Source organism: Eptesicus fuscus, chromosome 15 (assembly GCF_027574615.1).
Source record: "Eptesicus fuscus isolate TK198812 chromosome 15, DD_ASM_mEF_20220401, whole genome shotgun sequence".
Classification (NCBI taxonomy): Eukaryota; Metazoa; Chordata; class Mammalia; order Chiroptera; family Vespertilionidae; genus Eptesicus; species Eptesicus fuscus.
The window spans coordinates 69,206,752-69,231,248 of NC_072487.1; the positions used below are offsets into that span (position 1 = coordinate 69,206,752).

The window sequence follows — 24,497 nt, forward strand, 5'->3', positions numbered from 1 at the left end:
AGTATAAGGAAAGATAAGGCCCAATGACATGGGACAAATTTTTTCAAAAAATAACAGCTGTTAAACACACACAGTTTTATTTTCTCATGTAAAAAGCCCAGAAATGGGCATCCCAGGGCTGGTATAGTGTTCTGCAAAGTCAGGCACCCAGGATCCTGCTACTTGATGCTCCACCATTCTCAACACGTGGCCTCCACTTAATAATCCGAGAGAGATGCTCAAGCTCTAACCATCACCTGTTACATTCCAGCCAGCAACATGGAAGGACAAAAGAATGTTTCCAAAAGTTGCACAGGACACTACCACTCATTTGTTACAGGCCAGAACTTAGTCTCATAGCCACCTCGACTGCAAAGAAGACAGGAAATAAGTCTTTCTTCCAGACAGTTATATGCCCAGCCGTAAATTGGAGGTTCTATTAGTAAGGGGGACGTGGAAGACTGAGAGTGGGAAACAGTAGTTCCTGCTGCAAGTACCAACAGTTTGGGATCAAACAGACTAGATCCATATCACAGCTCAACTAAAGGGCTCAACTTGTAAATCTGGGAAAATTCTTTCCTTCTCTGGGTCTACCTATACCCATGGTCGGCAAACTGTGGCTCGCGAGCCACATGCGGCTCTTTGGCCCCTTGAGTGTAGCTCTTCCACAAAATATCACGGCCTGGGTGAGTCTATTTTGAAGAAGTGGCATTAGAAGAAGTTTAAGTTTAAAAAATTTGGCTCTCAAAAGAAATTTCAATCGTTGTACTGTTGATATTTGGCTTTGTTGACTAATGAGTTTGCCGACCACTGACCTATACAATGGGGATAAGGGAGCATTGGCACACATGTTCCCTTAATCTCTTTCTGGCTCTTTACTTTCCAAAATCATAAAGATTCTGAAGAGGCTGGCTTTCCATCAGAGGCTGGCATCCATACACCTATTTATACTCCCAGGTGATGTCCACCCTTCAGTCTGAGAGCATTTAGTGAACAAGAGGACAAATGCCAAGTACAAAGGCCTGAGTCAGATAAAGAGAAGAATCTACCTACACTCCCTCATTGCTGCTTCTTGGGTTTCATAGAAGTGGCTGCCTTGAAGGCCTAGAAGCTCCTAAGACTGACCTAGCTATACCTCTCAGGCACCTAGTAGTGGTCAAAGAACAAAGATGTAATTATGCCCCTCAATTCCTACCCTGGACCCAATACAAGGAAGCTGTGCAAACCAAAAGAGATTTGAAGAATGGAGAGGTCATATATTCAAAATCCAGCCAGGCAACATTTATGTGGCCCTGTTTGGAGTGAGAAGAGAGAAGAAATACATTTTAATTTACCACCATCAAATTATATAGCCCATATGTGCACTTTATAGAGGGAAGAAACCTTTGCTCAGAGTCTATTTAAGGCCTTCTACAATTCTTATAAAGCTTTACAGTTCTACTCCCTTTGTAGGCTGGGACGATATCATGAGACTTTCAAATCTTGTAGAGTAGAAATCTCGTTCACCTAGTATACATAAGAACATCTTTCAAGCTCTGGCTGGGGTGGAGCATCATCCCATACAACAAAAGGTTGCAGATCCCATTCCTGGTCAGGGCACATACCTAGGCTGAGGGCCCAATCCCTGGTCAGGGTGTGTACAGGAGGCAACTGATCTATGTTTCTCTCACATTGATGTTTCTCTCTCTCTCTCTCACTCACTCTATATATATATCCTCGGGTGAGAATTAAAAAAAAAATAACATCTTCCAAAATAAGTTTGAGTCTACGACTTTGTCTTTATCTACTTTGGAATCACTGTTATTGAATTTGTGGTCAAAATTATTCTACTATTATAAATCAGATTAATTTACAACTCAGAAATCCTCTTACTTTAACATTCAAGTATATCTCTCTCCCCATGGGGGAAATAATTCAAAATGACACTGAAGCTCAGGGCCAACAGAATGCTCCTCCATTTGCCACAAAACTCGGGGCTGCCCTGAAGTTTGTGTGAAATGTATGGATAAAAACAACAGTAACATTAGGTATTGAGTGTTCTACATCTAGATTTTGAGTTCAATGTCTCAAAACATCTTTTCAAAACCCTGAAAAGTAGGACGTAGGATCCCATTTACAGAAAGTCACTGAAGCTTAGAGAAGCCACATGATCTGTTCAAGTCGCACAGCTGAGCTGGGACTTCATCCTAGGCCACAGCTCCAGAACAAGCACTTACTACATGGCCTGGCCCACAGACACTCATAAATGTTACTCTTCTGCTGACTACCCATAAAAAGGTTCTTGCCTATATTTGGGTGAGGGAGTCCTGGGGATCCCCTAACCCACCTCATCTAGCGTACTCCCTTCCATGGGAGAAGTCCAGATGCTCTCCTGCAGAGAAGTCATCTTATTTTCTTGGTTTCTGAAAGGTTGGGTTTCATCAGAACAGTCTTAAGATCTAATCTCTTCCATAGACCTGGGGAGTTAGTCAGTCTTGAAATATGTTCTAAGGCTAAGTGAATGGTCATGGAAAGGGTGAAGCCTCAACCTGGTGAGTCTCCAACCTTTCTTTACCACAAGGAGCAGCTTCCAACGTGTCCATGGGAGAGACGACTGATGACCAACATTCAGGAGTCGATGTTTAGAGATGGAAAAGTTGGTGCACGTGACACATGGATAAACTGTCATGTCCAAAGGTGCTCCTCTGCCCATCAGCAAACAGAAAATATTGGAAGAAGGGATGGGACTACACCAGTCAGTAAATCAACTGATTTGGAGACCCTGAATCTCTCCTTCCCAACTGTTTTTTAATTTGTTTTTCTGTAAGACATTGTCCTTTGCCTGGTCACACACTTCTTTTCTGTCCCCCTACAGCTTCCTACATCCTCTCTGTTCCCTTTTTCCAAGCATCAAGGCAACAATAAATGTAAATTCTTAATCAAATCCAATTAAAGTATATTTATGCACCATCCTCGTGTATATATGGCACTGTGCTGAGTCTTGCATATAGTATAAAGAGACATCATAAGCAATTCATAATTGCTATTCAGAGGCAAATAAGTAAAATACAGAGCAGTGAACAGCTGCATGAAGACAGCCGGTGTGACATTGGGGAAGATACAGGTGTCCTTCCAAAATATAGCGCAGTGCAGCCAGCAACTTCATACACACTGCTCCTTCTTGCCCTGGGCAAGGAGGGAATTGTGGGTCCCATGTCAGAGATGAGCAAATGAGACTTAAGTGATTTGCCCTGGGTGGGAAAGGCAGAAGTCTGAATCCACCCCTTATTAAGGGTGAATAATCCTTTGGGCCATGGAGCTGGTGGACAACTTGGTTTTAAGGAGGAAACATCCTTGGAAGGAATGGGGGAGCCCACATTTGGGCTATGGAGGACATGCTACCCTACAGTGCCTGTGACTGCTCCTTCCTACTCCACCTACTCTCCCATAGAAGAGGGAAGAAGGGCAAAATCCACCCCCAAGAGGGACTGCCCATTGGGAGTGCTGAGAAATGGCCTGCTCCGTGACATTGTTCTGTAGGCTCCTCTAGTGAGAGGGACTTTTAAAGGAGCACGCATCACCCTTTCTGCTGCTACCCAAGAAGGCCCAGGAGGAAACTCTCTGGCTGAGTCCCACAGCAAACAATGTCACTGTGAGGTTTCACTGTAATGAAGAGACGATTCAGTAATTACTCAGAGAAACCAGAGGGTTTCAGAGATAGTCTCCTGGACCACAGCATGCACAGGGATGCGAGCCTCGTCTTCTGGCTGCAGCCTTTGCGTTTAGTGTCAGATCTGAGTAATAAGCAACCTACTAAATGACTGGTGACAGTATTTACCCCTCCTCCTGCCCCAGCCCCACAACACTCAGAAGTCAGCCAATGCGAGAAAACTTCAATACCAAAACCTTCACCGAGAACAGTGAAACTTTCATTCTCTCCATTTTCCCACAAGTCTCAAAGTAATACTGGAAATTTTTTTCTTTGTCTCCAGTGTAATAAAAAAAAAAATGTGTCTTTATTTAGCAACAATCAAAAGTCAAGCCTGTTTTCGAATGTGAGATTACAGAGGAGGATTTTTCCAGAAGGTTCTCATGTATCGATTATGTAAGAACCACAGAAAGGTTTTATTTGTGACCGTCACCTGGGGGCTTTGAAGGGAGTCCAGTGGTTATGATTCCTGGAAATTGAGACACTGAAATCCTTTGAAAGAATAAACCAAATTTCCAGCTCCAAAAGTATGGAAAGAAATATAAGAGTTTACAAACAAAAGGATGCCCTTCCACAGCTTCTTAGAAAGGAAACAAATTCATTCCATAATATGTTGTACATCAAATATTTCCTACGAACTCCATTTATTGACTTATCATTGGGACTCTATTATCTCTACTATTATTTCCTTAATGCTTTTCTTGAAGCCATCTCATTCTTTTACACTAAAATGTACCTATCATTGCATAATTGGAAAAGGTCAGCACACAAATAAGTATAATAAAAAACAGAATATTGTACTTCAATTCCGGTCTCATGCTGTCACCTAAGACTTCTTTTTGTTATGGATCAGCAATGGTTTATAGATATTACAGAGAGGGGAGGGATTTCTCTGGGACGTCTCCCTTTAAGTAAATAAAAGGACTAAAATTAGATATTCTCTCTTGCTGGGATTCAATGCTATTAATGTCATGCCCATGTTTGACCTTAAATCATCTTACTTCCCACCATGGGACTGTGGCCCTAACTTTGGGAAAGTACTATATTAAAGCCTATACCTAACCCAAATCCCAGGGTCTCTATTGATTAGAGTTCTTGTTCAAACAGAAGTGGATTGAAAGCAAGTGGAGTGAGCACTCTCCATCTTTCCTGGGATGCGGACAGTACTTTCTCTAGATAAAGAAACCTCATGCCCTCTGTCCCAACTTAACCACTGCTGTATCCCAAACCATCCCCAAACCCAGGGGCCACAGTCACGTCTTCATTCCCTTGTCTGTGAGTTACATAGGGGTTGGCCTATCTCAGCTGGGCTTAACTGGAGAGCTTGTCTCGGAGTGACTCTGATCTGCATCTTTCATCCTCGTTTCTGAGATTAATGGGCTAAAGGGGGCATGTTCTTTCATGACAGTGGCAGGAGAACAAGAGCTTAAGTGGCATTGTGCAAAGTATTTTAAGGCCTAAGCTTGAAACTTGTGATATATGAATTAACCTCAATAAAGCTGTCATTGTAAAAGAAACTGAATTTAAAAAACCATCCAATTAGAAAGTGGGGAAAGATATGAAGAGATATTTCACCAAAGAAGATGTATGGGTGACAAATAGCACACGAAAAACGTTCAGCATCATTAGCCATTAGGGACACAAACACAAAAATCACATTGAGCCGGCTGGTGTGGTTCAGTGGTTGAGCATCAACCCCTGAATCAAGAGGTCATTGGTTTGATTCCCAGTCAGGGCACATGCCTGGGTTGTGAACTGGATTTCCAGTGGGGAGCATGCAGGAGGCAGCCGATCAATGATTCTCTCTCATCATTGATGTTTCTGTCTCTCTCTCTACCTCTTCCTTCCTTTCTCTGAAATCAATAAAAACATACCAAAAGTCACACTGTGATACCAGAACACACCTATTAATGAATGCATAAGATTAAAAAATAGTGAAAAACAACATTGGAGAGGATGCAGAGAAATAGGATCATTCATACATAGCTGGTAGGAATGTAAAATGGCATAGTCACTCTGAAAAATAATTTGACACTTTCTTTTAAAACTAAAAAATAGATTTACCACACAATCTAGAAATTGCATTCTTGGCCACTTGTCCCTCAGAAATGAAAACTTATTTTCACATGGAAGCTAGTACATGAATGTTCATAGTAGCTTATTTGTAATAGTCCCAAACTGGAAAACCATTCAAATATTTTTCAAGGGATAAAAGGTTAAAAAAAAACCACTGTGGTACATCCATGCTATGGGCTACAAGTCAGCAACAAAAAGGATTTACTACTTAAACCAGGGGTCCTCAAACTTTTTAAACAGGGGGCCAGTTCACTGTCCCTCAGACGGTTGGAGGGCCCGACTATAGTTTTAAAAAAAACTATGAACAAATTCCTATGCACACTGCACATATCTTATTTTGAAGTGAAAAAACAAAACGGCAAAAACACCCGCATGTGGCCCGCGGGCCGTAGTTAAGTCTTAAACACTATATATATATAACTTCCATGAACCTCTAGGAAATTATGCCGAGTTTTAAAAATAAAACTCATAATGATACATACATACATGTTTCCACTTATGTAACATTCATGAAATGATGTAATTATAGAACTGAAGAATAGTTTAGTGGTTTCCAGGGGTTAGAGATGGTGGGGATGGGGGTGGCTATAAAGCACAAAGAAGCCTTGTGGTGCAGTTAAGTGTCTTGATTGTGGTGGCAGTTATGTGAAGCCATACATGGGATAAAATTGCGCACGCATACAAACACACACACAATTGAGCACATGTATAACATTGAATAAACTCTGTGGATTGTACCAATGCTTATTTCCTGGTTTTGATATTGTGTTGCAAGATGTTAACATAGGGGAGTCTGGATGAAGAGTGCATGGAACCGCTCGGCACATTTCTCTGTAACTTCCAGTGAATTTATAATTATTTCAAAATAAAGTTTTTTAAAAATCTAAATGCATCCTTATCCAAAATTTGCTTCACTTTCTGAATTCTCTAATTTCACATCCATAGATCTGAAAGCTAGACATATAGGCCTCAGCCGCAATTCCTCCTCATCTTTAACTCTCAAAATCAAAGAGGACACAAACAACCATGAAACAGAAGAAGAGGAAGGGGGAGGAGGAGGAGAAAGAACATTGATTAAATGCTTCTTCTCTCCAGCACTACACTTATAGCATTCCATGGCTGAAATAATTTATTCCTCACATCAACTCCATTATTATTCCCATTTTAAAGGTAAGGTAACTGAGGGTCAGAGGAGTTAATGGCTATGGACAAGGTCATCCAGCAAATTAGAAGGACAGGCTTTTCACCAAGGCAGTCTGACTCCAGAGCCCACATGCTGTGGAATAACCAGATTCAAAATTCACCCTCTCATTGTAGGCCAGTTCAAGAGTTCATTATTCTCTACTAGGACCAGGAATTAGCACAGGAACCTGCTGACTAGTCTCCTACTGCAGACCCAAAGGGAAGGAAGCAAGGCTTGAATGGTATACCCTACCATATATGCTTGAATGGTAAACCACGCCAAACAAAGACAATTTCCCAGGTTCCCCCATGCAAATATATATAGTTCTGTCAATTTGAATACATATGTTTAGTGCTATGGATGAAATAACCTACCATCTATTTACAAGGATTCAATATATGATAGGTGTTTGCAATGGTATATTATGTAAAATATATTAATTTGGAAATATTGCTATCCTCCCACTTTCTGAAATAATCTCATTCAAACACTTCATACACATCTTTAACACCAGCATCTTCACAGTTTTTATCTAACACAGGTTTCCAGAGTATATTATCTTCATTTCTAAGTTATTTGAAAAATACTGCTTTTGAATCCATATTTTATGATGTCCCTGAAAAGCTAAAAGACCCATTTATTTAGCATCAAGAAAATTTAGGGGTTTTTGTTTGTTTGTTTGTTTTGCTCTGTAGGTCAGTAGTTCTCAATACTAGCTGTCAGGTAAAATCATAGTGTATTAGAAGTACCCAAGAAACTAGATCTCATTGTTCTATACACACACACACACACACACACACACACACACAAGAAATGGTAATTATGTGACATGATAAAGGTGTTAGCCAACACTAGTAACTATATTGCAATACATAAATGTATAAAACCAACATGCTGTACACCTCAAACTTACACAATGTTATATGTAAATTATATTTCAATTTTTTTAAAGGGGGGGAAAAAAACTTGGTAGCATTAAAAACTACCAATGCTCCAAAACAGTGATGGTCCTGGCCTGCCGTGGGCATTGGGTGTGGCATGTTTTTAAGTTCCTTATATGATTCTAAGCGCAGCCTGAGCTGAGAACTGAGGCTTCAATATAACTAGAGATTTCCACAATGTAATTTAGTAGTTCTGTCTTTATTTAATATTTATTGATTTTCCTAGAGAGAGAAAGGGAGGGGGAGAAAGAGGAATATGGGCCTGGGAGCAGAATATCGATCCATGTACACCCTTGACCAAGGATCCAGCCCACAAACTGGGCATGTGCCCTAACCAGGAATCAAACCAGCAACCTTTTGGTACCTGGGACGATGCCCAACCGACTGAGCCACACTGGCCCGGCCTAGTGGTTCTCGGTCTTGATTACAAACACCAGTCCTTCCTTATCCACCGGGGATCCATTGCAAGACCCCCAACAGATGCCTAAAACCACAGGTAATACCGAACCCTATCAGTACCACACTTTTTCCTATATACAACTACCTATGACAAAGCTCAATTTATGAACTAGGCCCATTAAAGAGATGAACAACAACTAATCCTCAAATGGAACCATTATGACAATAAACTGTAATCAAAGTTGCGCGAACGCGGTCTCGCTCTCGCTCCACCCTCTCAGCACCTGTGGTCCTGTACGCACCCTTCTTAGAACGACGATGTGAGAGGACAAAATGCAAGCCTCCTCCGGCGCCAGCGCCAGCGCGGCCCTCCCTCCCGGCGGCCGGAAACCGCTCCGCCACTCCTTCCCCGGGACGCCTTGCTGAAGTCCCGTTTAGGCGCCAGGCTGCCTGGTGCCGCCCGTTGCCGTCACCCAGAGCACGTTCCGCGTCCATTTGTCTTCCACCCACCAAGCTCATGCCTCGTCCCTCTTCACTAGGCACCTTACCACCCAGCGGGGCTACAGCTTTTGCAGTTGGAGATGCAACAGCAACACCTGCACGAACTTCTGTTTCCTTCTTCTCAAGTGCGTGAGCAGAAGGCTCCTCGTTCCCACAGGCCTCAGCAGCCTCGGCATCCCGACTTCCTTACCTTCCTTCTTAAGCACGTCCACCTTTTCTCGGAAAGGAAGTACTTGCCCCGCTTCTCTTCGGCATATCCCGGGCCATCACGAAGTAAAATCAGTGCGGCTTCAACGTAAGAGCGGGACACCCCAGCCCCACCTCCCCCTCCCCTTAAGCCCGCCGGCTGCCACGTGACGTGACTGCGTGCGAAGGACGCGCAGACGCAGGACTCTCGTCCCAAGTCACGTGAGATTTCATCACCAAGCACTCAGCGCGGGCACCCGTTTACACCTACGAATGGTGTCTTTCTGGATCTTCCCTGGACTCTGCTCAGACCCTGGTTGACCCCCTCCCCCGGGTCAGTGAAACCTGGGAAGGCGACCCCGCAGCCCAGCAGGGACAGCCGGGTAAGAATCTAGAAAGCTTTGTAAACACGCTGCTGCCCAGCCTCCACCCGGCCCTTCCCAAGAGCCTCAGCTATTTGAAGGGAGGCCCCAGGGCGTTCTTAGGTTTCAAAACACCTCTGATGGAGCTCCCAGGCAGCCAGAACCCAGAACCTTCCATTTCACCAATTAGGAACATTGCTTTACAGGGAGGTTTAAAAGACTGTTTCCCAAGGCGAGGAAGATGGCGGCGGAGGTAAGCTCCTGTACTCGCCGCCTCCCACAACCACATCAAAATTACAACTAAAATACAGAACAGCCATCATCTAGAACCGCCGGAGAGCTGGCCGAATAGAAGTACTAGAACTAGAGAAGTAAAGAAGAAAGCACACAGACTGGTAGGAGGTGCGGAGGCGAGGATCGGGCTGGGCTGGCACCCACATGTGCTTTTTTAATCGGGGAAGGAGGTTGTCCCTGCGGAGGCCACCCGTGAGGAGCAAGGGGTCCCAGCCCCACACCAGCCCCCCAGCCCAGGGTCCCAGAGCTGGGAAAAGGAGTCCCTACGGGCAGTAAGAACTACGGGCTGTAAAAACCAGGGCGGATTGGGGTTCAGCGACACAGAGGCTGCTGGAGACCCAGCTGCTCCTCTTAAAAGGCCAACACCACAAACTGAACTTACAAGGTCCTGCTTCCTCTGAGCTCCGGGGCGAGGCTCTGGGAACACTGACACATACCAGGAGGAACTGGATTGTCTGGCATCAGGGCAGGAACTCAGGGTGGCTTTCTCCCAGATGGAGGTGCTCGCAGGGATTATTGTTCCTATGCTGGCACCTCCTTGGTCGCAGGGCTGACTGGCAGCCATTTCTATTTCTCACTGGTGATTCCCTAAGACCCCGCCTCATCCAATTTATAACCCCACCCAAGCTGTTTGCAGCAGCTTTTGCATATGAAAGGCTAAATCTTTCAAACAAGCTGCATCTGGGTCAGAGAGCCTCAAACCTATCAATAAAAGGCCCAAGACCCAGCTCCAGTATCAGCCTGCCTTGCTTCACAGCTGGGCCTCATCTAGGCACTTCCAAACCTGATACAAAGAGGAAGAATGCAGATCTCTCTGTAGCTCCTGCTGGGTGGCCTCAGGCAGTGGCTGACTTTGCACCTCCCTGGAGTCCCAAGACCCAGTGTACCCAGTGGTCAGTGTCAGACCATACCAGATTACAACTCTATTCATCCATAAGCGACACACTCAAGGGGCAGACTGTGAGCACCAAAGCCCCATTGAAGCAAGTCCTGCTCATAGGGGTGTCTCCAGCACAGCAGTTCTCCCACTGTAGTTGCAGCTGCTCCTTACAGCCAATTGGCCTGGAGGTCAATTCCTCCCAGTGACCCCAACAGATGGTAAGAGATTCCGTGAGTACTCAAATATAAAGTGATTCCCCTTTTTTTCTTAAAGAATGCCTCTTTATTTTTGCACATACTATTAACAACCATTTCTTGAATATTTACTACAGCTAGACAATATGGTAAATGTCTACCTGACCTCACTTAAACCGAAAAATATATATAGGATATGTAATTGTTATAATAATTCCCATGTTAAAGAAAACCAGTTGCAGAGTCCATTTGCCTAATGTTTACCTGGTGCAGGAGACAGAATTTGGACCTAGGTCTTCAGCCATCTTCAAGATGTTTCCAGAAGAAAACCCCATGGTGGCGAGCATGGCATCATGGACAGAGGGAAGCACCACTGGGGAGGGGGTCAACAGACGTGCTCCCTTCTCCCTGCCTTGGCAGCCCAGTAAGAGCTCCTTCCCCCCCCCCCCACATTCCCTGGTTCCCCAGCTCTGTGACATCACAGGCAGCCTCCCCTCTGCTCCGCCAACTGCAGGTGAGTGAGGCTCAACAACGGTTAGACCTAAAAGTAGAAGGGGGTATTTGTTCTGTACTTAAAGGGATACTGTCTCCATCACGCCTTTTTCTCTTTGCTCCAAAGTCAGTTGGGTAACTCTAACTTACCTTGACCCCACTATTTCTCTCTCTGGGTCCAAGGGTCCCCACCTGTGCTGAAAGACCCCTAGGGGCTCCTCCAGCGCCAGGAGAAGCCTTCCTGTTTGACCTTATTGATCTTTCTTGTTGTCCAAGTGCAGTGGCGTCACTGGAGACCTGAAGTTCAGAGCCCACAGGGGACAACCCAGGGCCCTTTTCTTTGGCTCTTGCTTCCCTCTAGAGGGGGGCGCTGGCAGTGCAAGAAACACCACACCCCACCCGCCCCAGCCAGCATCAACTCAGCTTTTCAACATCAGCATTTGTTTATTGAGCCTTTCCAATGTCCAGAAAGCTCTGCTAAGCACTTTCCATCATGATTTATTTAATCCTCACAACCACTTCCTAGGGTAGAGACTATTATGATCTTTTCCATTTCACAAATTAGGATACTGAGGTTTGAGGAAGTAAACTTAAATGTCATAGCTAATAAGTAGTAATAGATCTTTAAGAATGCTATCCCATGGTGGGTGGGTGGGGGGCATATTGAGCAAAACAGAAAATAGAACTCATGGACATGGACAACAGTGTGGTGATTGGGGGTGAGCGGGGAGGGAGTATAAAGGGGATAAATGGTGATGGGGAAAAATGAAATAAGAAAAAAAAGAACTATGCCTCAAAGAATATGCTAATAACTGCTATGCTGGTCTCCCCAAGAGCCTTTGCATTTCTGAAAAGGGTTCAAAAGTTCAAAACTCTTTGCTATAAACACTCAGAGGAGAAAGCGCTGTGTTAGGGGAAGAGACCTCCATTCAATATGTGAAACAACCGCTGAACTTACTTCTGGTTAAACAAGAGAACTACTGCCTCTGTGACAAAGTCTCTGAACAAAGCTAAGGGCGGATAGATAAGGAGGTTGGGGAGGTGTGGAGTGGTGGGCAGGTGGGATTTCAGAGCGAGGAGTGCTTAGGAATGGAGACTATCAGCTGGGGAAGCGTAACTACTATCATGTGTCTATTATTTTCAGGAGAAGGGTCACCAAGGCAGAGTTTCTTTAATGGATTATTGAGTGGGTTTAAAATAGGTTCTGGTGACTGCCTGTTACCATGGTTACAGAGCAATTGACTTTACTTAGGACTGTGAAAACGTCTTTTTTATTCTCAGTTTCCCCTTTTTGGTCTTCCTTCATCCAAAGCTGCAAGAGAGATTCTCGGGGATTGTCCAGATCCTCACCACTGTCATCAACTTTTTTTAAAAGTTCCATTTGCCCACTTACAGAGGCCTTTTCTGTTTCAGCATCAACTAGCCCAATGGTCGGCAAACCATGGCTCCCGAGCCACATGCGGCTCTTTGGCCCCTTGAGTTCTTAGCAAAGGTCAGCTTTGGAGTACCCTAATTAAGTTAATAACAATGTACCTACCTATATAGTTTAAGTTTAAAAAATTTGGCTCTCAAAAGAAATTTCAATCATTGTACTGTTGATATTTGGCTCTGTTGACTAATGAGTTTGCCGACCACTGAACTAGCCTGATATCTTCTGGCTTTTGTCTTTGACTCATCTGTGGAATCATATGCTGAGCCAGTGGTTGCATAAAAGTATTTGACTCTCTGGACAACAGCCACTGAACGACTATAAGACAAATCATAGTGATTTAAAGTATTTTAAGGAGAGACTGGAAGGCACTCCAGAATCATGGTTCTTGATGTCCCAGGCATGATCAAGAAAATGCACTTCAAATGATTCCCTGGGTCTACTTTGGACAGCCAGGTTGCCTCTTGTTTGGGCTAACATATACATTAACCTCAGCTGTAGTATTAATCCAGAACCAGCATGAAGTGCTGGCAATAGTTCATGCTCCCTCTGATTAGGGAAACTTAAAAATTCAAAGGTATTCTAATTACAATCCATAATTATTTGAGCTAAGTATTGTCAGTTCGTCAGTGTACCCTCGTTGGGCTGTATACTGTTTCAGCCAAGATCAGGGACAGTGAACACCTTGAGTTGTCCAGCTCCTATGGAGAGCTCCTGTCCCCAGAAGTCTGCTGGTTGACTTCTCCCAATGCTGTGTAAGAAGACCTAGTCCACGGAGGCTGTTGGGGAGTCATACGCTTGGCGTGGTCCAAGTGTTGGTCACACAGAACAATCAGTCTTAGTCCTAGTTGGCAGTGAAGAGTCAGTCTGATGTCCACATAAGAAACAAACCATGTCAACAAGAAATCAGTATCATTGTCCATCTATATTTATCGACAGTTCCCCTTGGGAGTTTAGAGGAAGCTTAGGAAAGTGGTGAGTGCTAAGGTCTCCTCAGAGTTGTATCACTGGTCAGATTTGGACAGCTGTCCTTCTTCCATATGGAACATGAGTTCTTCCTGTGTTTTTTCTGCTCACGATAAATAAAGAGTCCTTACCTACAGGCTCCATGTTTCTTAAGAACAGAGGAACTTTGGGTCCTGTTATTTTATTTCAGGAGACAATTGTTGTATCCAAGGGGCCCTAAGGTTATTTTGATTTCCAGTTAATTATTTAGGACTCTTTGAAAATGATCAGATCTACGTTGGCATATCCCATTCAAATTAATTTTATATTAATCCCCTATTTCAGGTCTGTCATTGTAAAAAGAGAGGAAAAGGCTCCCTTAAGGTGCTGGTCCGCCCTAGAATGTTCTTTGAAAATATCCTAGTGACTCTCCTACTGATTCATCTTGATTTTGTTTGCAATTTTGAATCTTTGCCCAATTTACCCTTCAGAAGAAGCCTTTTGAAATAGTTTTAATGTGGTGTGTTTCCTATTTTTCTTACCTTCTCAAGTCAACTTTTAAAAATTTATGCATAGGTGTGTTACTTAAATCTTCTGGTCTTTTCCATCCTGCTGCTTTTCAACATTTCCCCCATTGTTGAAGGTCAAGTTAAGTGAACTAACTGGCACAAATATGATAGTTCAGGACAATGAGTAACAGAGTACCTAATGGAATCCTGAATTATACAGCAGCTTTCTGTCTTTCTGAAATTTGGGACTATCCTAAATTTGCCCTCCATTCAACTCTCACCCAGAATTTAAACTGAACCTCTCTGGACCCACCTTCTGGTATAGGGGAATATTGTTCAATGTTGATTGTTCTTGCACCTTGAAGAAAGTTTATTTAAGCAGTTAGGGAAAGGAACACGAGGAGTGTGAGTGGGTGGTAGAGACAAAGCTAGGGGGGGGAGAGAGAGAGAGAGAGAGAGAGAGAGAGAGAGAGAGAGAGAGAGAGGCAAAGAAAGTAGGTTTCAGAAGCTTTGAGTATCTTTTTCTTTTTTTTTCAGGCCAGAGTATATATCAATCCAAAAACAAAAACAAAAAACCCTCTATTGCATACTTAGTCTTTTTGTCTTCTCTCTTCTCTAGAGCCCCTCTGAAATCTCTTATTTTTGACATTGGAAGTTTGCCATAATGGCACTGGTATTCTAAGCCATCTAGTGAAATGTTGCCATTTATTGAGATAAGCACAGAAGAGTATATTTAGTGAGCGTATATATATGAAACAGTTGTTTTTCCAGGAAGAGGCAGCAAAAGGAAAGAATACACTTTCCTTGATCAAAAAGTTTGTACATATGCATGGTGTCTTGAATTCCTTGGCCAAGGAGAGCCTAAAAGAAGCTACACAATCAACAAACGTGGAAATCATTGACTACAGGACATAAGCTGACTAAAGTGAGCTTCTTTCATTAATTTGACAAGGCAGAAACTGTGCCGTGAATGTTTCGAGGGATTCAAGGCAAATTTTTAGCAATTACTTTGTTCATACAAATTAATCACCTAAAAGACTTCCAACCATTAGTTCTCAGGGCTTGTTCCATTCCTTCATTATAAAACATTTCCTTCCACATTCAACATACACCAGCCAATCTAAAGCAACGCAAAAACCCAGGAGGCAAGAGTTGATATGAATAGATGAAGAAAACTGAAACTAAAGCAAGCAGCATAAGAATAAGCATATTAATGGCAAGCATTTTTGCTAAATGGTGTATCTCCAAAACAAAAGATTGGATTGCTTTATATAAATTTCTATTTGTTTATAAATCCTAAGAAATTCATTAAAGAGAGCTCAATGACATGTGTCAGAGCTGAAATCATACTGAAAAATCCACTTGGCAACAGATCCAAAAGACTGTTGGAGGTTGGGGCTAAATGGACCCAGGGTCTAACCTTGTTGGTCCAAGGATCCCACACAATGGGGACATCTGTATGTGTCTAGTCGGCTGGATGTATCTAGCCACAATATAGAAATTGTGCTATATTGAATAGCTTGTGTTTAGGAAGGTAAAGACTTTGTATCATTAAGAGGTCAGGGGTAAAAAAAACAGGGAAATCAGTTAGGAAGTTATTGCCATAATTTAGGCAAGAGATGGTGGTGGCTTGAACCAGGATATATATAGCAGCAGAGAAAGTGAGAAGCAAGTATCCATGAGTGAGATAACTCACATAGTGAATTGAATATTGTGAGAGACATTAACCAGCACCAGGATAACAAGTCCCTAAAAAGGGGTTTTGCCACAAATAGGGAAGTGAGAACAGGAAGTCCAGAGACAAAAAAAAAAAAAAAAAGAGTTTGGGACAAAGAAAGATACACAGAAATAGAAGTTTGGGACTAAAACAGCTTTATAATTCTGGACCATCAGAACTAGAAAGATCCTTGAATTGACCATCCAGCCTAACCCTCTTCTTCGTGATGAGGAGTCTGAGACAGAGACCAGCATGTACTTACCTAAAGCCATATCGCAAGTTAGTAATAGAACCAGGACCTGACCCTCTAAGACTGTGCTTCTGTCCACGTTCTCATGGGACCCAGGCCAGCTGGAATCATTCACAGCCAATGTGCCACATGGAGGGAAATGAGATGACTGCTGACAGGCACTTCTTATGGGCCTACACCCAGGGGTCACTTTTCATATAGTATTTAACCCTTTACTTCTGCAAAGCAGGCACCATGATAAAAGTGAGGCTCATGCCGAAACCGGTTTGGCTCAGTGGATAGAGCGTCGGTCTGCGGACTGAAGGGTCCCAGGTTCGATTCCGGTCAAGGGCATGTACATTGGTTGCGGGCACATCCCCAGTAGGGGGTGTGCAGGAGGCAGCTGGTCGATGTTTCTCTCTCATCGATGTTTCTAGCTCTCTATCCCTCTCCCTTCCTCTCTGTAAAAAAATCAATAAAATATATTTAAAAAAAAAAAAAAAAAAAAAAAAAAAAAAAAAAAAAGTGAGGCTCAGGAAGGTTAAGGAATTTACCCAAAAACAGGCACCTAGAAAGGGGGTAGAACACAGACCTGTCTGAATGCTGAGCATGCTCAGGTGCATCTCTGAATGAGAGCCGCAAGTTTGCTGGAGCAGGGTCCTCTCTGGACTGTAAGCACAGTCAAAGGACTCGCATTTTTCAGCCATGGTCTTATGTTTATTTAGGAAACAGCCCTGCTCAGGGAACTGGGCTCAAATTCAATACCGGCTGATTCAACACACTGGCCCTGCAGACAACGCTGGGACCGTGAGGCTTTGACTCCTTTCCATGGGTAAGAAAACTGTAAGAATTGGGAGAATGCCTTAAGAGCGGCCAACCTAGGCAGACAGGTCTGGACTACAGAAGCCATGGGGAACTACAGAAGGTTTGGGAGAGGGGAAGGCTATTATACTTTGGGAGAGGCTGACCCAAGAGGACCTTCATCACAGACAATTCCCAGTGGGCACCTAGCATTCAGATCCCACAACATGGTCCTCTATGTTTGTCCTCCTGCAGCATGCCCCCGAAACCTGGCCTCCAAGATCTTCTGTTCATGCTGCCGAGACTCCAAAGAGACCTCTTCCACAGACGACTCCTCAATCTCCAGTCAAATGCAAGAGCAGCAACCTGGTAGGTACCAGACCAAGTGCCAGGCCTCTCTGGACCTCGTTTTGCGCATCCCCCTCCTGCTGAGATACCCTCGGATTTCTTTCAGCTTCCAAGGGATAATTTCTACCTAAAATAAGGTGGGAGGTGGGTGGCCATGTACCCAAACCAATGCACAATAGAGCTTAAAATCTTGCTACTTAGATCCGTGGACCAGCAATATCAGCATCACCTGGGAGCTTGTTAGAACTGTACTTTCAGACTCCGGTCCACACCTCATGTTAAGAACCTGTATCTTAACATGACCTCTGGGTAAATCTGAATGTACATTATCGTTTTAGAAAACGCTTTCTTAAAGGTAAAAAAAAATTGGTTAAGATCCTTGCCATTAGGTATCTGACTAGTTCTAACCAGCTCTGCCACCGAATTGGGCAAGTCACTTGACCTCTCACTCTGAGTATCAGCGTCCTTTCCTGCAAAATGAGCACATTCATGATGGGTCACTACTTTCCAGGATCACTGAAAGGATTAAATGAGGTGATATATTTAAGCACCTAGCACAAGGACTGCACAACAAACATCAACAAATGGAAACTCGATATGGGTATTGGCCAGGATAGGATAGGCTCTGCTGTTAAATAAGTCATGAAATCTGAATGGTCTACAAAGTGAAAGTGTGTTTCTTGTTTACGTAATGTCTTCAGCCAGGGCTTCCGGGACACGTAGCTTCCAAGGCTGCGTGTACAAGGGAAGTGAGTGACGAGGAAGTTTGTGATGACAATCTTCTTGATGATCCAGGGCAAACGAAGGTCATCATGGACAAGACTGTGGGGGTCAAAATTACCAATTTCAGATGGAAAGAAAAAAAAAACCATGAAGCTTTACTGTCAAGCTCAGGCAAAGCTAGGACTGACGGACACGTGGTGGGGAGTGTGGGGCAGGGCTAGTAAGGCATCTGGCACAGTCATGCCAAGATATAGGAGAGTTCAATGGCAAGGGAAAATTCACATGGTATATTTTCCCAGAAATCAGCACTGAGGGTCTTTAAAATACTTCCCCTGGAAGTAGTCCCACAATAAAAAACAAGCAGCTTTAAAATGTCAACCCCTTTTTCCAAGATAATAATAGTGATCATTACTGAGACCCTATTACACGCAAGACACTATCTGGGCCCTAGGATCATAGCTGAGATAAAATGACTCCTCTACTTTTCAGAGCTTACACACTAGTAAAGTACTATTATCATCTGATCCCTACAATTCCTCTAAGAAGTGGACATGATTATCCTAAACAGATGTCTCATTTTGCAGATCTGAGAACAGGTGGAAAGAAGGTGAAGCAATTTGCTCAAGATATGCAGCTCATAACTGACAGAACCATTTATTCTATCACAGAACACAGCTCAGTCTATTGACAAAACTCTGTGGCATACTTTCAGGAATCTAGAAGCATATAAAAACAAAGCCTTATATGCAAAAATGTTCATCAGGACAGTATTTTTTATTGTTGTTGTTAATCCTCACGTGAGGATATCTTTCCATTGATTTTTAGAGAGAATGGAAGGGAGGGGGAGAGACAGAGAGAAGAATAGATGTGAGAGAGGCCCTGACCAGGACTGGGGATCAAGCCTGCAACTGAAGTACGTGCCCTTGACCGGAATCGAACCCAGGGCCCTTCAGTCCTTGGGCCCCACTCTATCCCCTATACTTTGGGAGAGGCTACAGCACAATAGTATTTGTGTAAAGTCTAAACACCCAACAATAGAACATTGGTTAAATAAACCTTAACTTATCCCTAAAATAGAATATTACACAACCGTTACTTCTGAAACTTGAGTGACATGAGGAAATGTTTATAATATAATGTGTAAAGTAAAATGCATTTGTAATGTACAAGAGGTGGTGGACTGTAAAGACATACATAGGAAAAGACTGGAACCGGGATAATATCTGAGGGGAGGGGTGTTTGGGGCATTTTTTCCCTACTTCATAGTCTTCAGTATTTCCTAGCTTTTCTATGATGGATATGCAATTACATTTATAAACAGGGAAAAAGTAAACTTCATGTTTTAAAAAGAATACGCATCTTAAATCCAGCACCTGCATACGATGGGGGCACTCGGAGACTAGAGGAGGTAGATTGGGGTGCTCCCCATCCCACTGCTTCAGAGCAGACCCGAATGTCTTCCCCTCCGGCATCTCCTCTGTGCCTCCCCCACATGACCACATGAAATTTTCATTGCCAGGTTTGCAGGCAAGTGAGCTTGACCGACAGAACCCTACTAGTAAGTACACTAGTGCAGCCTCCAGCTTGCCTTTGGGACAATCCATGATCCAGTCAGAAAAGGACTCCTGGTCTAGCAGCAGTGATTTTGATGGTGAGTTGCAAATTGGGATCTAACACTGGCCAGGATCTCCTGGAGCAGGGGGCCTTGTCCTAATGACCAAACCCCACTGATATTTGAGCTAAATGAGCTCACAGGAGAGGCAGGATCACTCCCATCAGGGCTCTGTAGTCATATTCTAGAACATACTGGAAAGTGGCCAAGGGGGTGTAGGACCTGCCTGCATGCTCTTCCAAGCAAGGAATTACCCGGAGCAGGTCTTGGAGGACACTCAGCTTGCAAGGCTGCGTGTACACAGGAAGAGAGTGAGGAGGAAGTTTGTAATGACAACCTTCATTACAAAGGTCTAGGGAGGGAGCACACACACCCATCCCTCCCTTTGAAGCCCTGTGGCATTGTCATAAATGTGTATTTTGTGTGATTGCCTAATGTCTGCTTCGGGCACCAGACAGTCCGTTCCAGGAAGACAGGGCCCATATCAGTTTTGTTCCCCCAAACGCAGCCAGCTGCACGGCAAGTCAACTGTGCCAGAAAATGCTTAGGAAGTGAGCGTAGTCCTGAGCTCAGTGGGGGTGAAAGGTCTCTGGGCCGTGGAAGGACAGAAGCCTGGTCTGGACAGTGGGCACAGTCCAAGAAGAAGAAACACAGCCACATTGCTAGGCACCAACTCTGTGCCCGGGTGAGCTCGCGTAGCTCACAGCCTCCCTATGAGGCCGGCTGTTGAGCTAAGAACCAAACAGCCCAGTCATTCCAGAATTCTCCTAAGAGCCAAACCCTCCTTGCCAACAGAATCTCACACAAAGTGCAATTTCTATAGAAGATCAAAGGGGGATCTGTTTTACTTGAAAGGAGGGTGGGGGGCCAGGAGCCCCACTAGCTAGCCCTCCCCTTCCTTCTCCCCTCTGCACTCCCCAGAGGGCTCCATGGAACCCAGTTTAAAAACCCGCATCTCATTGTATAGGGAGAGAACTTCCCAAAAGCCCACCAGGGCGTGGCATCATGGTCAGAACCAGGATGGGCCTAATTCTCCCACTTTCCAGGACCCTGCACTTGGCCAGGCCCCGTACGATCACTGAATGCACCCACGGAGTACAATGCAGAACCAGGAATCCCCAGGGGAGTGGTCCTTGTCCCTCTCACAAGTGACTTCTGAGTCCCTGGCTGAAGTCTCCGTGGCTCATACAGCATTCCAGAATCAGACAAAGATTGTGGGGGGGAGGGGGGGGAGATGGGGCGCTGGGAGGGGACAGGGGCCATCCAGCCAGACCCAAAGCAAAGGCTTCATCAGCATGTTTTCCTTTCTTCTTTCATCTATGAATACAGATGTTCCCCAAAGAGGTTTTCAAAAGAGAAACCTAGACCGCTACTCGCAGCTTCAGTGGCCATTCCAGCCGTGCCTCATTGGGAGACCCTGAAGATTCTAGGTGGGGACCCCACCCAGGTCTCCACTGCAGGAATGTCTCCAGGAGGAAGAGGGGGTGCACAGGGGCCATGAAGACTGATTCAGAAACTCCCCACTGGAGGAGAAGATGTCGGAGCCATCCCTGTGAGCCAGCAAGTCACTTCAGCTCCTAAGAAAACCACTGTGGGGGGAGCTGCCTCCAATTAAAGTCCTTGGTCACATCGCAGGACTGTGTCTCTCTTTTCCCCTCCCCCTTACCCTGGAGAATGTCTTCCAAAACGTCTTACCCTTTTGAAATATGCTAACCTAACATCTAACTAACCGGAAACACAATTTTTTAACTTTTGGGATAGCCTTTTTTTTTTCATTTTGAGATCATATCAAACTTACAGAAAAGTTGCCAGAATGGTACAGGGGACTCCTACTCACCTTTTACCCAGATTTGCCCACTGGTTACATCTCCTCCGCTTGCTTCACCATTTCTTTTCTCTCCCTGGAACTTTTTTCTAAACCATTTGAGAGTGAGTTGTGCATAGCGTATCCCTTTACCCCTAAATTCTTCAGTGTGTATTTCCCAAGAATACAGACATTCTTACATAACCACAGGACAATTATCAAAAACAAAAAAATCAACAGTGGTTTGGGCACATATCCAGAGGCAACCAATGGATTTGTCTCTCTCACTTCAATCGATGTATATCTCCCCCCTGCCTCCACCACCCCCCCCCCCGCAACTCTCTCTAAAAGTCAATGAAAAAAAATCCTCAGGTGAGAATTAACAAGAGAAAAAAAAATTCAACAGTGATACAATACTATTCAAATGTCATCTGTTGTCCCCAAAATGTCTTACAGCTACTTTTTGCCCAGTCCAGGATCTAATCCAAGACCATCGGCTGCGTGTGGTAGTCACGGCTCCTTATTCTCCTTTAACCTGGCACCTCGGTGGTGTCGATTCCTGCCATCTACAAATGGCTTTTCCTTTGTTCAAACCCATTTTTTCGTCTTTCATGGCTCTTTTTATAAATGTTCATTTACATTTTGCAAAATTCTTATTAAATTTTGTTCTAAGTACTTTATCTTTTCTGTTGCCATTGTAATTGGGGTTTTTCTGTCATTCTTACTGTAAGTAGTTATTGTTTGTGGGTACAAACACTATTGAGTTAACTGTTATTTTATGAATTGCTTCCCTTCTGAATTGTTATTGTTTGGGCTAATTTTATCATTGACTCCCTTATGGCTTACCAGGACAATTTCTATACCATCTATAGCTTCTTCAGTTTCTGATTCTTACATCTCTACTTTATCTTGTCTAATTACAATGGCTAATGCCACTAGTACAATGTTAAATGATGAGAGAGTGGATATCTGTGCTTTATCTGCATTTCACACGAAGTACCTCTGTTGGCCCAGAGATTGAGACAGAGATAGATATCATATTAAGGGGATATCCATCAATTTCCTTTTTTTTCTTTGTTCTAGTGTCTATGGGGAAAATCTTTCCTCATATTTAACCAACTTTCCATTCCACAAATAAATTCCACCTGATCATAATGTATTATTTTGATAATATGAAGTCTGATTCAGTTCACTAATGTTTAATAGTTTTGTTATCAATAGGTGATATCACTGTAATTTTCTTTTTTGCATTGTCTTTAGCAGACTTAGTTATCAATATTATATACTTCATAAAAAATGCATTAAAAATCTTGGGAGCTTTCTTTTGTTGTATTTGCTCTAGAACAAATTATGAAGCACTGGAACTATCTGGGCTTTGAAAGTTTGGTCAAATTCCCCTGTGAAACCATCTGGGCCTGTTGCCTTTGGAGGGAGGGGGAGTGTAGTTTTTTGATGAATTTCTCTATTTCTTCTGTAGAAATTAATAGAGTTTTCTGTCTCTAATGCAGTCATTTTTATAAACCATTTCTCTAGGAAATTATCCACTTCTAGTTTTTCAAACGTATTTGCATAAATGTATATAAAGTACTCTCACGATTTTTATAATTTCTTTTGTCTCAATGGTATTTTCCCTTATCCTTTCTAAGTTTATATGTTTGCGTTTTCTCCCTTTTTTCTGATAAGTAACTATTAAATACTCTTAAGTAACTATTTTTTGTTAATTTTTTTGTAAGAGATTTTGGTTTATACTCTACTTAAGTAATGTCAGTGTTTAATTATTGGTACTATTTTTTCTTGGATGTTCTTTTGATTGGTGTGATGTCTTTTTTCTAACTTTTTGAATTGGAGATTTTCTTGACACAAGTATTTAAGGACTATGGTAGATAGAATAATGGCCCCCAATGATGTCTTTGTCCTACTTCTCAGAACCTGTGACTATTACCTTACCTCACAAAAGGGGATCAAGGATGCAGGGTACAATTAAGGCTGGGAGTCAGCTGACTGAGATGGGGAGAGCGGGCCCATCTAATCACAGGGGAGAACTCTGCAGCCCAGCTCCGGGGCGATTTCTGTCACCACAGCACAGAGGCCAGGACAGAAGGAGGGACAGTGGCGGCAGCAGGTAATACACCAGCATTTCCTCCTAGTGGAGAAGGAACTGAAGTGGTCCAATCCGTTTGTGAAACAATTTGCCAATACCAACCCTGAACCTTTAAAACGCCCCAGCTTCTGATCCCTCCTCTTTCTGCCAATGATCAGATGCATCACCTTGACCAAGATACCTAATAAACATGCTGTGCCTCAGTGCCCGTGCCCCGGCTCTGTGACATCACAGAAAGCCTCACTAAAGATGAGGCTCGGAGGTTAGACCTGAGGCCAGGGGGAGTGGGGGAGGGGCGTTCTAAAGGGACACTGTTTCCACCACTCCTGGACACCTGTTCTCTTTGCTCCAAAGTTAGGTAACTCCCCCTCACCTTGACCCCATGGTTTCTCTGGGTCCCAGTCTCCAAAGCTGTGCCAAATGACCCCCGCGGGCTCCTCAGCTCCAGAAGACGCCTTCCTGCTGACCTTGTTCTTCCTGTGGGGTCCCTGGAGACCTGAAGTTCAGAGCCCACAGGGGCCAACCTTTTCTTTGGCTCCTGCTTCCACCTAGAGGAGCGCACTGGCAGTGCTAGAAACACCACACCCCACCCACCCGCCCAGCCAGCATCTCCTACGTCACCATCGTTCGCATTATTGAGCGCTTGCTATGTGCCAGACATCTGTCACCCAAGCCTCCCAGAAACATTCTGGGGTAGGTTTTACCATCCCCATTTTACAGTTAAGACGACTGAGGTCCGAGGAGGTTAAACTGCTCTAAATTACACAGCAAGGTCCAGCAAGAATTACTAGTATAGCCCACCTCCATTTACATAAAAAAAATTGTATGGCCTGGCCGGTGTGGTTCAGTGGTTGAGCCTTGACCTATGAACCAGGAGGTCATGGTTCAATTCCAAATCACGGGCACATGTCCAGGTTGTGGGCTCAATCCCCAGTAGGAGGTGTGCAGCCAATCAATGATTCTAATCATTGCTGTTTCTATCTCTCCCTCTCCCTTTCTCTCTGGAAATCAATAAAAAGAATTTTTCTTTAATGTGTGTTCTTCATTGCTCCACTGCTCCACCAAGCTTCAGGGGGAACCTTTCCATTTGAAAACCAGTGGCCG

General features: G+C 43.8%; 1 protein-coding gene and 2 long non-coding RNA genes across 9 annotated transcripts in view; 1 reads left to right on the forward strand and 2 right to left on the reverse strand.

Annotated features, from left to right (window-relative positions):
- Positions 1 to 11,094, reverse strand: part of LOC103295699 (uncharacterized) — a 362,653-nt gene extending 351,559 nt beyond the window's left edge. For all 6 annotated transcript variants that reach the window (XR_008558215.1, XR_008558213.1, XR_008558214.1 and 3 more), the window contains exon 1: positions 10,948 to 11,094. This is a non-coding gene — a long non-coding RNA (uncharacterized LOC103295699). The remainder of the gene's footprint in view (positions 1 to 10,947) is intronic.
- TEX48 (testis expressed 48) lies at positions 9,197 to 21,122 on the forward strand. Of its 2 annotated transcripts, none has more exons than XM_028161417.2 (5): positions 9,197 to 9,336; positions 16,730 to 16,836; positions 17,061 to 17,174; positions 19,396 to 19,527; positions 20,818 to 21,122. In XM_028161417.2, exons 2-5 carry the CDS (start codon positions 16,833 to 16,835, stop codon positions 20,907 to 20,909), a joined length of 342 nt encoding a protein of 113 aa, XP_028017218.2. In that variant the 5' UTR covers positions 9,197 to 9,336; positions 16,730 to 16,832; the 3' UTR covers positions 20,910 to 21,122. The 2 variants fall into 2 exon arrangements, with proteins under 2 accessions (XP_028017218.2, XP_008150373.3); XM_008152151.3 differs by lacking the exon at positions 9,197 to 9,336 and adding an exon at positions 11,172 to 11,197.
- On the reverse strand, positions 17,138 to 23,785 carry LOC129151563 (uncharacterized). Its single transcript, XR_008558217.1, has 3 exons — positions 23,767 to 23,785; positions 23,240 to 23,435; positions 17,138 to 17,975 (listed from the first exon to the last, which is right to left on the reverse strand). It is a non-coding gene; the product is annotated as an uncharacterized LOC129151563 (long non-coding RNA).
- Positions 23,786 to 24,497: the final 712 nt, after the last annotated feature.